This window comes from Tupaia chinensis, unplaced genomic scaffold, assembly GCF_000334495.1.
Source record: "Tupaia chinensis unplaced genomic scaffold, TupChi_1.0 Scaffold000280_1, whole genome shotgun sequence".
In the NCBI taxonomy this organism is placed as follows: Eukaryota; Metazoa; Chordata; class Mammalia; order Scandentia; family Tupaiidae; genus Tupaia; species Tupaia belangeri.
In genome coordinates, this window is record NW_006159763.1 from 66439 (window position 1) to 78478 (window position 12040).

At 48.3% G+C, this 12040-nt stretch overlaps 2 protein-coding genes across 12 annotated transcripts in view; one reads left to right on the top strand and one right to left on the bottom strand.

Annotated features, from left to right (window-relative positions):
* The first annotated feature begins 6 nt into the window (after window positions 1-6).
* Window positions 7-6851, top strand: LOC102493797 (GTPase IMAP family member 5). 9 transcript variants are annotated; one of them, XM_027772526.1, is made up of 5 exons: window positions 7-259; window positions 478-560; window positions 776-872; window positions 4536-4584; window positions 5778-6849. In XM_027772526.1, the coding sequence occupies exons 4-5, from the start codon at window positions 4542-4544 to the stop codon at window positions 6641-6643; spliced, it is 909 nt and encodes a 302-aa protein (XP_027628327.1). In that variant the 5' UTR covers window positions 7-259; window positions 478-560; window positions 776-872; window positions 4536-4541; the 3' UTR covers window positions 6644-6849. The 9 variants fall into 9 exon arrangements, 5 of the variants coding, with proteins under 5 accessions (XP_027628327.1, XP_006150274.1, XP_006150273.1 ...); XM_006150212.3 differs by lacking the exon at window positions 478-560 and having other exon boundaries at window positions 4539-4584; window positions 5778-6851; XM_006150211.3 differs by lacking the exon at window positions 478-560.
* A 4458-nt stretch (window positions 6852-11309) lies between these two features.
* GIMAP5 (GTPase, IMAP family member 5) overlaps window positions 11310-12040 on the bottom strand; it is an 18394-nt gene continuing 17663 nt past the window's right edge. For 2 of the 3 annotated variants that reach the window (XM_014588490.2, XM_014588489.2), the window contains exon 5: window positions 11310-12021. In XM_014588490.2, the coding sequence (XP_014443976.1) occupies window positions 11706-12021 (316 nt within the window). In that variant the 3' untranslated portion in view covers window positions 11310-11705. Of the gene's footprint in view, window positions 12039-12040 lie in introns of all 3 variants that reach the window. The other variant, XM_027772528.1, reaches the window with a different exon arrangement.

The window sequence follows — 12040 nt, forward strand, 5'->3', positions numbered from 1 at the left end:
CGGGGGCTGAGTCTGGCAGTGGGGTGGGAGGGGGTGCTCATGGCAATCCCCTCTTTCTTCCCTTCCCTGCAGCAGAGGTGGGTGGGAGCCTAGAACATTCTCAGCAGCCAGTGACTCCTCCTCCACCCAGTGGCTCAGCTTCCCCTGGCCCCGGGAGCTGCCGCCTCACCCTCCAGACCAACTGCTGCAGTCTCTAAGCCACAGAAGACCTTCGACCAGGACACGCAGACCCAGAGGACTCAGCTGGCAGTCACTCCTGGTAAGGACAGGATCGAGGCAGAGACTTGGGGGGTGGAAGGGCCACAGCTGCTCGTTCTGATGTGACCTGACACATGCCAAGGTACTTCAGGGTTCCCAGTCCGTCAAACGGGGCCAACCAGGTGAGCGTTTTAAAACCCACTGGCTCCGGGCTCGCCGCGTGGCCGTCCCAGTGCCTGTCCCAGTGCCCAGGTTTCTGTCTGGTTGTTTATTACTCAGCCCTTTGGTGCTTCCTGAGAACTTCTGGACTGATGCCCTCATCCCGTTTGACACGAGGAAACTTCCCGAGCTCCCCTCTTGTGGTAGGGGCATACTTCTCAATGTCACCTCCTGACCTCTGGTGCCCCCGCCCCCAGTCTGACAGTACCACAGCCCAGGGTGGCCCGGAGTAAAGGCTGCATTCTTTGGGCTTCCGAGGGCAGATGTGAGATTGTTTCCATCCCATGACCCTCTTCTTCCAAGCCACCCCCACAGCCCATATGACCTTGATCTGAAAACCTCTCCGTTCTCTCCTCAGTACCCACACCTCCCAGGTGTGCAGACGTTACCCGAGGGCAGCAGACTCCGTGCAGGACACGTGAGCAATCGCCTTGTCAGCTAGAGCCGTGAGAGAGGTGAGGCTGTCATGGAATCACGGTGACCAAACTGCAAAACATGTGACGCGACACCTGGACAGAGAGGGCAGGGCAGACGGGGGAAGGGACTGAGGGTCAGGAAGGCGAGAAGTCATCTTATCTTTCCTAGCACAGCAGAGGAGAGCCTGCCATTTTGGGATTGTAAAATTGACTTCCGCAGTTTCACATCAGATGAGCCCTGTGTTCACTTGTCTCCCCGTCCTCCCTCAGCAGGCCCTCTGCCGGCCCACGCAGCCGCAGGTGCTCCCCTGCTTTCACCTGCCTGCCAGCCATGACCCCTGCTCCCCTTGGGGAGTCATGGAATTTTTCCTCTGGAGGAAAATCATCGGCCTGCCTTCTGGATTTCCCGCTGTGTCTGCTTTGCAGATCAGCACGCAGCACATTCCCTGCCCTTGCCTGGGCTGTCTCGGTCCCTCGAACACCTGTCGGCTCTGAATACTTCGTTATTTGTTTGTATTTGTCCCCTCACCCCCAAAAACTGTGCAACAGTGGGATATACAAGAAGACTTTAGAAAGTTCATGGAATTAAAGTATGAGGTTCTTTCGCTGCAAAAAGAGTTGGAAATTCAGTCACAATTTTTTTCATAATATGCATTTTCAAGGAACTTTTAAAAGTATAATTATGTATTTAATTTTTAAATTATTCTTTTAATTTGCCATAGGGCATGTGTACTCACCAGAGAGAGACAGAGAGAGGGGGAAAGTGAAAAAGCAAGCTACCAGGTCTGGGATTCAAACCATGGTCAGCCATGTGGGAGTCCAGCGCCTTCACCATGCCACCTGCCAGCTCCATTTTCAATGAACTCTAAAGACCCGACGTGAGGCTCTCCTTGCAGCCTGACCCACTGCATAGTCAGTCCAGAAGAACTGTTTTTGCTGCATCTTGGCTAATGTAACTGGCTTTTGTGATCGGCACAGGGCTCCACTCGGGCAACACTGAAAACCAGGTCAGGTAAAGACACCAGACTGCAGTGCTTCCATTCAGAGCGACTCTTGCCCCCTGCTGTTTTATCTTTGAATAATCTCTTTCTTTTCTCTTTCTTTCCTTACCTTTCTTTCTTCTCTTTCTTTTTCCTTTCTTTCTTCTTTTTTCTTTCTTTCTTCCTGTTTTCTTTCTCTCCTTTCTTTCTTTTTTTTTTTTAACCTGCACAAGACGATTCTTGTTTTAGGGCAGCCTCCCAGCCTGTCACCATCGATTTGTGTCCTAACGGTGGGATGGCAGCATCGTTTGATTGTCCTAGAGGTTCACTGCCTTATTTGGAAAAGTCTCCTTTTCCCCCTTTAGAGTCAAGGGAAATACACAGGCGAAAGGAACCATTTTCTGGCTTGGCTCCATGACAAATAGGTAACCTTGGGCAGGCTACTCGATGCTAATTTCCTAATATCGTAACAGGAAATGTAATGCCAGTCTTGAGCACATCACAGGGAATTTAGGGGAATAATTAAAGCGACAGACATGAAAGGATTCGGACATGGTGGATGGCTGCACTGAGGGTTGCTGCCATGGTGACACACGCCATCAGCTTCTTCTCCGCCGTCGTCACCAATTTCCACATCCAGATGCCGATTCTACACCTCGCAAAACACCGTCTGCCTAGAAACTATGTCGGCGATTCGGGGCCATGCGAGCAAAAGCCAGGGTTAATTTACCAGAGACATAAACGGCGCAGAATGCTCTTCTCCAGACTTAGGAAAAGGAAAGAAAGAAGGAAGGGGAGAAGGGAAGTGGGGGAAGGAGAAGGAAGAGTAGGGGTGTGGGAAGGGAAAGGAGGGGAGAAGAGGAGGGAGGTTTCCTTCATTATTCTAGTAATGTGAAATGGCTGGCTCTTCCTACAGAGGGTCAAGAAAATCCACTGAAGTCCCATAAAAATGTGCAAAAAATAGAAACAACAGAAGCAACATAAATGGCAAATGAACTATGAAACTGTTTTTAATTCAGTGGTAATCAGTAAAAGGCAGATTTAAACCTGTTAAGACATCCTTATTGCCACACTAAGGTGGACAGAAGTGGGAGGTGTGGCAGCACCCAGAGCCTGTGAAGATGTGGGATTCTCACATGTGACGGGTGTAACGTGGGCTAGAACCACTCCCTCGGAGCTGTCCTTGTTCTGTCTGCTCAGCTGGAAACTGTGCATCCTCCATCAACTGTTGCACGTGCGTAGGGAGAGACGTGTGGGGACTGTCTTGCAGCATTGCTTGTAGCACGAAGCAACTATTTCAGAACAGTTTGATATTTGTTAATAAAGAATTGGATAAAATGTTATATTAATAATCCATTTATGTAAAAGGTTAAAGTACAAATATATATATATATAATATGAAAATTATATATTGTCCATAGACAGATATGCATGCCAAAGTGTCAATACACAAATAAGAGTATTGTGTAAAAATCTCAGAGTATTGGTGGCCCCTGGCAAGTAAGGAGGGAGGAGGATAAAGCTGAGGATAAGGGGGGAATAAAAGAAAGAAAGAGATTTGAGCTCTAGCCATAACATCTTAATTTTTTCAATCAAACCTAACAACCACTGTAAAACAAAACACATTTTCTTTATTGCAAGTGATGGATACTTTGGTTTTTTATTCTTTGTCTTTGTCCACTTGAGCAGTTTATTTCATAATTACTGCTTCTTTAAAACTGAATAAATCAAATATAACGTAATTCATTTTAATTATAGTCTCATATATAACATGGTCCTGGGCAGGCACACATCCGCACCCGGTGTGTTTTTGAAGCCAGCAGGGCTGGGACTCAAACTGCGATCAGCTGTATAGAATCCGTGATGGTCATGTGACCTCCCTTCACCACGAGGCTACAGGCCCCCTGCATGCTTGCCTTTGCTGACTCCAAGAGGCAAGACTTAGTATTATGCCTCATTTAAATAGAACATTTATGCCAATGTTTGTGCCGCTTTCTAGTAAAATCTGCTGGGATTAAAAATAATAATTATTATTATTGGGAGATCAGGACCTCGGAATGGAACAGGGAAGATATTAGATTAAAAACTGAGCAGGAAATGAGTTTGTCTTGAACTCGCCCTCATGTGGTGCCGTGTCGGTTACAGCACCGCGTACTCAGGTGGGTCACACGGGAACCAGTTCCATGACTTCCTCTTGCATCAGTCCTGGGAGGAGTCCCCAACCCCCCAGTACAGCCCCTATTGGAAAGTAAACTGTACTTTCTTTTTTCTGGAATTCCCACTGACACAAACAGCTTCTGGGACTAGAAATACCGGGTACTTCAGATGCACCAGTGTCATTTACAAGAAGCCGTCGTTTTCCCTCTGACAGCAAGCTTGCCTGTTTGGTTCCAATAAAAACAGCATGTCCCACTCCTCGTCCCATAGAAGAATGCAGTCTTCATGTATGCCTTTCAGCTTGGGGGAAAAATAATCAACGGATGTGCTTCAAAACATTTCCTGTTGTGCTGTAAGCTGAGGAGGCAAAAAGCAACACAGCGTTGTGTTAGCAACCCTAGCATGGCCTGTTTTGCTTACAGTCATTTAGTCATTTACAGATGTCTGAACATAAAACATGAGTTAGAAAAGCAGCAGCTTTCTTAGAGTTGAGGCGCTCTCAGGCTTTCACAGCTCCTGGGCCTTGGGCACTTGTTTTTTCATACCTTTCCTGTTTTTATTTCAGAAGAGCATGGAAGGGTTTTGGAAGACCAGATATGAAGCATTCACTGAAGGTAAGAAAGCCTCGAAGTTCTCACGAGCTCCAGATCCCTGGGAGTCATTGTTCTCCCCCTTCCTGTCCCCCATCCCCAAGCACAGTGACAGAAACCCAGATATTTTAAACTGAGGTAGGAGAAGGCAACTCTCATTTTTTCTTCATCTCTCCAACCCTCTGTAACTGACCCACCATTGCTATCTCTCTATATATCTCTCTCTGTCTCTCTGTCTCTCTTTCTCACACACACACACACACACACACACACACGTGAACATGATTTCCCTTTCCATGTCTGCTCTCGGCTGAAAGAAATGTTCTCCATAAAGACTGAGTCATAGTGTTTGCTGTTACAAAATACTAAAAGAAAGAACCAACACAGAGTAGAAGAAATACAATGACATATTTTTTAGGAGACTAAAATGCACTAAAGAGTTCATTTGGGCTTCTAAGAACCCTAGAAATCCCCAAGTTCTCATCCTCTTCATGCCCTTAGCTCGTGGCTCAGAGTCACCCTTGCCAATACTACTTCCTTAGAAGTCCCTATGCTTCTGTCAGCCGAGTGGACACTCTCCAACACACAGGCTTTTAATGGTCTAATCTTCCACCCTTCTCCAACCACCCACCTTAGAATCACCTCCTATCATTAACTGTGGCCCTCTGTCTCAATTTCAAACATCCACTCCCATCCAAAGAACACAGGCCTGGAGACACCTGGCTGGCACCATGCTGGCCCTGGCCTCTGCCTTCCAGACCTCAGACTGGATGAATGTGTCGAGCACATATGCACAAATATGCTTGGGAATTAGTGGGTGAAAGATGGGTGGTCACATTTCTCATCCGTACCTTCTCTTAACCTCCCCCCATCTAATCTCATAACATTTATCAGCAAACAGTTCTCCCTGGAAAGGCCTCAGTGCCACCCAGGGGAAGACACACGGGAACCACTTCTCCCAGAAAAACTGAACGTGGAACATCTGCTAGTGTAGGAGTTCTGACCCCTGCCTGTGTGTCCAGGCATGGCTTAAACGGGGGCTTCCTCCAGCCCCAGAACCACCTAAACATGAAACATGTGGGCATACAGTTGAGGCATGAAATATACCTATTTTTATGGAGAAGAGGTCCACGGTTTCCATGGGCTACCCATGACGATCAATGATGTGAAAGTCTCAATCACCAGCTTAGCACAACATCAAAGCTATTTTTTTATAGGAGGGGTAGAAGATAACTACTTTGCAACATCGGCCTCATTGAAGATCCTCCTGGTGGGCAAAACAGGCTGTGGGAAAAGCGCCACTGGAAACAGCATCCTGCAACGGCCAGTGTTCGAGTCCAAGCTGCGGGCCCAGGCAGTGACCAGAACGTGTCAGGCAGAGGCTGGCACGTGGAATGGGAGGGAACTCCTGGTGGTTGATACACCCCCCATCTTTGAGTCCAGGGCCCAGACTGAAGACGTGTACAAAGACATCGGGGACTGCTACCTGCTCTGCACCCCAGGGCCCCATGTGCTGGTCCTGGTGACTCAGCTGGGTCGCTTCACAGCCCAGGACACGGAGGCAGTGAGGAGGGTGAAAGAGGTCTTTGGAGTGGGGGCCATGAGACACATGGTCATCCTCTTCACCCATAAGGAGGACCTAGAGGACGAGTCCTTGGGTGATTATGTGGCCAACACGGACAACCGCAGCCTGAGGGGCCTGGTCCAGGAGTGTGGGAGGAGGTTCTGTGCCTTCAACAACCGGGCCACGGGGCAGGAACTCATGGCTGTGGTCGAGCAGCTGGAGAGGGAGCACCAGGGAGCCGTCTATAGCAACAGCCTCTTCCTGGATGCCCAGATGCTCCAGCAGTGCGGGGACAGCACCTCCGGAGAGGGGTATGCGCAGTACCTGGCAAAGGTGAGACAGCAGGTGGAAAAGCAGAGGCAAGAGCTGAAGGCGAGTGAGAGTGACTGGGTGCTCAGGACTGTCCGTACAGTTAGAAACTGGGCGCGTTCTAACATCGCAATATCTGCCCTTCTTATTATATGCGGTTTGGCTTTTCTTGCCATTGTAATTAATTTCTGTATTATTCAGGGACACTGAGTGTTTTCAAGTGATTGCTATGATCAACTCTTTTTCCCCACTGTCACTATTTCTATGTATTAATATATATGACACTTCACTTGCTTTGTAGATAAGTTCCCTCTCAGTTTCTTCTCTGAATCAGACACACCATTTTTCTTCAAGTGCTCTTAGGTAAATAAAATTCAAAAGAAAAAAATGCTTCTCTTTCGTTGTGTTAAAAAATTGGGGGGTAGGGTCAGCTGCAGTGGCACGGCTGTAGAGCAATGCCCTGCCTCCTGGAAGATGAGAATTCGGTTCCTGGGTTGACTTGGACATGTTGGGCATGTGCCTGTGCTCCATCCTGGCTGCCTGGGAGAGGCTGGAGAGTGCTGAAATATGAAGCCTTGTTGAGGCTCTGTCTCTGTATAAAGGTAGATAGATAATAGATAGATAGATAGATAGATAGATAAATAGAGAGATATAGCTATCAACTGTTTTGCAACATTATTCTCACTGAGGATGTGTGTGTGTGAGAGAGAGAAAGAGAGGGAGATCTTTCATGAAACTTGGGACCAGCAGATGGTGTAACAGTTATGTCACTGGACTCCCACTTTGTCAACCGTGATTCGAGTTTCAGGCCCTGTGGCTTAAAACTCAGGCCCAGTGCATGTGCCTGCAAGCCCAAAATTATGAGAAGAGAATGGAAAAGAAGGGATTGTGGTGTGGCTATCCCCCCGGGAGGTGATGTCTCACTTTCTGTCTCTCTCTGTTTCTCTGACTAGTGCACATGTCCTATGGCAAAAATTTCTCTCTAAAAAAATAAATAAATAAATTTAAATTAAAAAAAAAAAAAAAGAAGAAATAATCTTAAAGGAAAAGAAACCGTGGATTCTTCAGGTACGGTCATGAACTGCTAGCGGGCTTGCAGGAAGGCAGGTGTGTGGACCCTCTCACCCCAGGCCCTACTTTCTACAATTGTCACATCAAGGGGAGAAATGAACGTGTTATTTGAAAAGCTGGTGGCAGAATTCCGTATTTTATTCATACACATGCCCTAATTTCATTGCGGGCTGTAAGAGATGACCTCCATAGCCACCTCACCCTGATAATGAGAAGCTGCTGAATCAAAGGGGATTCCAAAGGTGCGAAAGAGATCGGAAAGGTGCCCGGACGTGGGGGGCGGGGCTTCCGCAGTTTGATACAGTCCTGCCCCAGGGACAGCGAGGTCAGTGGCTGGAAGTCCAGTGGTTAGACTGTCCTGTGCTCATCTGGAAATTTCTGCAAATACTCCTCTACAGGATAAATGTTGGAATTGTTCTATTCTGCCCTTGTGGGCAAAAGTCTTCTCAAACAAGCGGCAAGTCATGTTCAAGGTCACATCCCCACAAAGCTTTTGTGAACATTGCATTTTGAACTTCACGTAATTATCGTGTGTAAAGTTGAAATATTCTTCTGATTTCTTCAATTGTTGGAAAATATAAAAACCCTTCTGAGCTCACAGTTTACGGAACAGGTGTGGCCAGATTGGGGCCCGGGCTGTAGCCTGTCAGAGTAAACTCCCCATCATTGGCCAGGGGTGGTGATGCAACCTCTGTAACCCCACTCAGTGCAATCCAGTACCATCCTGTGCGATGTCCTTGGAGTGTGGGGAGAGGGTGGCAGTCCATGCTTCAGTGGTAGTAAAGGCAGACATTAGGGTGAAATCTGAGCTGGGGTTGAGAATCCATGGGATCCCATGAGGCAGTCCCTGGGGCCCTGTGACACAGTGTCTCCTTTCGCTCCTTCGTGGCAGCTGCCTCCCTTCCCTGCTCCTTGGTACCCTATAAGGAAGATCTGCAGTCTGGGGCAGGCTGTGAATGGATGAGCAAAGGGCTGGTTCTGGGGGAGTCAGGAGCTTGACTGTGAGGTGCTGCGGTCATTGCCCAGCACAGCTGTTGGACACAGAGCTGGTCCCTGCGGTCTGACCTCTGCATCTATCTCAGAACACATAGTAGCCAGGTGTGTGGGCGGTGCATAACTCTCCAGAGCCTGGGAAGCCTGAGCAGCTCTGAGTCCTCAGGCCAAGGACCACTCCGCAGTGCAATGCTCCTAGTCTGCTCCAACCCAAACTGGTTTGACCCTTTCATGATGTAATTCAGCTCCATAGACTTGTTATGTGATCATGGGAGTGTCGGAGTCTACACTCGGCACCAGGAATACAGAGAAGTAATGCCTGGTTTCTGTTACACAGAGGCACCAAAGAGGGCAGTGAGGACGGCATCTGAGAGTGGGGTGTGAAAGATGTGTTTTTAGAAGTGATGTTAGCAAAAGAGAACCCACAGGAGGTTCTGCAGAGTCTTCCTGGAGGTGTGACACTTGAGCTGAGCAGAGACATGCATGCCTCTCGGGGAAGGTTACTAGCAGTTGAGGGGCCTGTGGCCAAAGAAGAGGAATGCACAGCACTTGCGAGGACTGTGCAGGGGTGCGGGCACTGGGCAGGGGTGGGGCCTGTGCCTCACCCTCAGGGGTTCAGAGTACACCTTCTAAATAACAGGAAGTCACTGAAGGCTTTGGGGCAGGTTGGTGCTTCTTAGGAAGATCACGTGGCAGCAGTATGGTGCTTGGATTACATAACTAAGAACTGGGACAGGGATGACATCTAGAGGAAAAAGATCCACCTGACAGTCAGGACCTGCACTATGCCAACAGCAGTGTGGAGAGGAGAGGACAGATGTGGGGGACACAGGCCCAGGTCAAGGCATTTGGTCACTGGCAGCTACATCAAGGAGGAACCCAGGTCCTGTCCTGGTCAACCCTCTGCAGCGTGGCTCCTTTATCGCAGCGGCCCTTCAGAATGACAGTGAGTTGGACAGAGGAAGACGAAGACATCAGATATGGATGTGCTGGCCGTGAAGCTTCTGGGAAAGCAATCTACTAGACAATGGTTGCGTCATCCTCCCTCCAAGGAAGACCTTCCTAAGCAGGCCCAAATGTGCCCCATCCAAACCTTAGGGAGCAGGGCTGCAGGTGTATGGGTGGATCATTCCCAGTTCCCCAGGTCAGACTCAGTCCACCAATGAGGGGTCACGTGTTCCATGAGCAGTGCTGCCGGGACCCAGCTGACATCCCTCCAGGTCGACTCTGGGGATAAAGCTGTTGGGCTAACCCAAGGACATTTTACGGTAGAGAATGAGAAAGGGATTTGCTCACCTTTGGCCACACACGGATGTTTGCCAAAGTGATTCCTTAGAGAGGGTTCAAATGTGAGCTCTGCTTCTGTTGGGCCCCCTGCTAAATGGTGGAAAAATCCCTGCTCAGAGTGCTAACAGTCCCTCTGCCCTCTCCCAGTGCCATTCGCAACACAATCCAGCTAAATGTGCTTTGTTTTACTCAGAGCTCAAGCAGGGCCTACCATGTAGCAGGCACTTACATAGAAGAGGAAGGTGGTTCTTAACTCTAGGTACAAGAAAAGACAAACCTGTTGATTTCTTCTAGATTCTTCTGCAATGGACGCATGAGAACAGGGAAGTTCTGGTGTGTTTAAGAAATAAAAAGAGAATGTGGAGAACTCTTCATTAGTTCAAAGTTTTCAAAGACAGATAAGAGAGATGCAAAACTCAAGCAGCTTAAACAACTAAAAAAATTATTAACTAATCATCGGAAATCCAGAGATAGGGGAGTATTCAGAGACTCAGGTTAGCTCCATCTCTCTGTTCCGCTTTAAAGCGTTGCCTCCAACCTTGGGTTGGGAGCAAAACGGCTGCAGGAGCTTCATACTCAAACCCAGCAATGCCAGGGCGGGGATGGGCACTAGAGACTCTCTGTAAGTCTCTGCGAGGAAGAGAAGAACGTGCTGGCCCCACCTTTATTCACTTCTCATTGTTCTGCCTCAAGTCTCAGATCCATTCCTGGACCAGTCCTTGTCTAGACAATGGCCCGTATTTACCCGGTTGGCATTTCTGGAGCTGAGGTACGTGATCCTGAGGGAGGGTGGAGGCCAGACCCAAGCCAGGATTCTGTCAGGAAGGGAAATGGGAGCTGCACAGATAAGTAGTGCCCTCTACAGACCAGGAGGGTCCATTCCTGAACTGGCTGAGGACGGGTGAGGGGCCGAAGGCCAAAGACCCAAAGCAGGTCTCACCCCTTGCCTGAAGTTCAACAAAACACAGAGAGGAGAAATTGTTGATGAGAGGGGCAAGGAGAACATATTTCAGTGTGGCCGCTCTGGAGAGACATGTAAGGATGAGTGGTTGGCCAACAAACATATGCTTTTATGGGGAAGAGAGATGCTATGGGATTAAGGGTTAACTACAGAAATGTAGAAATTTAGTTCATTTTTATTTTTTAAGGTTTTTTGCCATAAGGTATATGCTTGCTGGAGAGAGATACTGAAAGGGAAAGTGAGAAGTCACCTCCCCAGGAGGATAGCCATGCCACAACCCCTCCTCCAGAGTCCCTTCCATTCTCCTCCTGGGATTTTGGGCACACATACAAACACACATGCGCACGCACCAAATGTGATCTTCAAGTCACCAGGTCTGGGACTTTAATCAACGTGAGCCATGCGGGAGTCCAGTCCCTTACCTACCACACCACCTGCTGGCCCCCTTTAATTTTCAGTGGGGCTCACTAATGACAGGGATTTGTCCTTTAGATGTAAGTTTCAGTTGTTTTTTTTTTTTAATTATTTTATTGAACTTTATTTTATTTATTTATTTATTTATTTATTTTAATTTGACCACAGAGGGACAAAGTGAGCGAGGGGAGGGGGGGAGTGAGAAAGCAAGCTCCCAGGTCCAGGACTTGAACTGCAGTCAGCCATGTGGGAGGCCAGCGTTCTCAACCACCATGCCACCTGCCGGCCTGAGTTTCAGTTTTAATTGAGGAGGACAATCAAACAATTCATCTCCAAGATGGCAGTTCTGCTTCTACCTGGGGTGGAACGTCGTCTCAAGCTCCATGTTAACCATCTGTCTTCTTGGAGCTCCTATCTCAAACTAAGGCTGAGAGAAAACCAATTTTTGATTTAACAAGACGATGTCAGTCTGGCTGACAGACCTGACCACACTTGGACAATCAATCTATGTGGTGATACTTAAGAACATGCTCTAAAATACAAAGGTTAAACAAGATAAACAAGGATCAAAACGATAAGAAGAAAAAATAAGCTGCACCAAACAATACCAACACAAATCTCTAAATGTGAAACTGCCCGGTTATAGACAGTGCGGAACGCCCTGAGCGTCCAGTCACTCTCACTCGCCTTCAGCTCTTGCCTCTGCTTTTCCACCTGCTGTCTCACCTTTGCCAGGTACTGCGCATACCCCTCTCCAGAGGTGCTGTCCCCACACTGCTGGAGCATCTGGGCATCCAGGAAGAGGCTGTTGCTATAGAAGGCTCCCTGGTTCTCCCTCTCCAGCTGCTCGACCACAGCCATGCACTGCTCCAGCTGCGCAC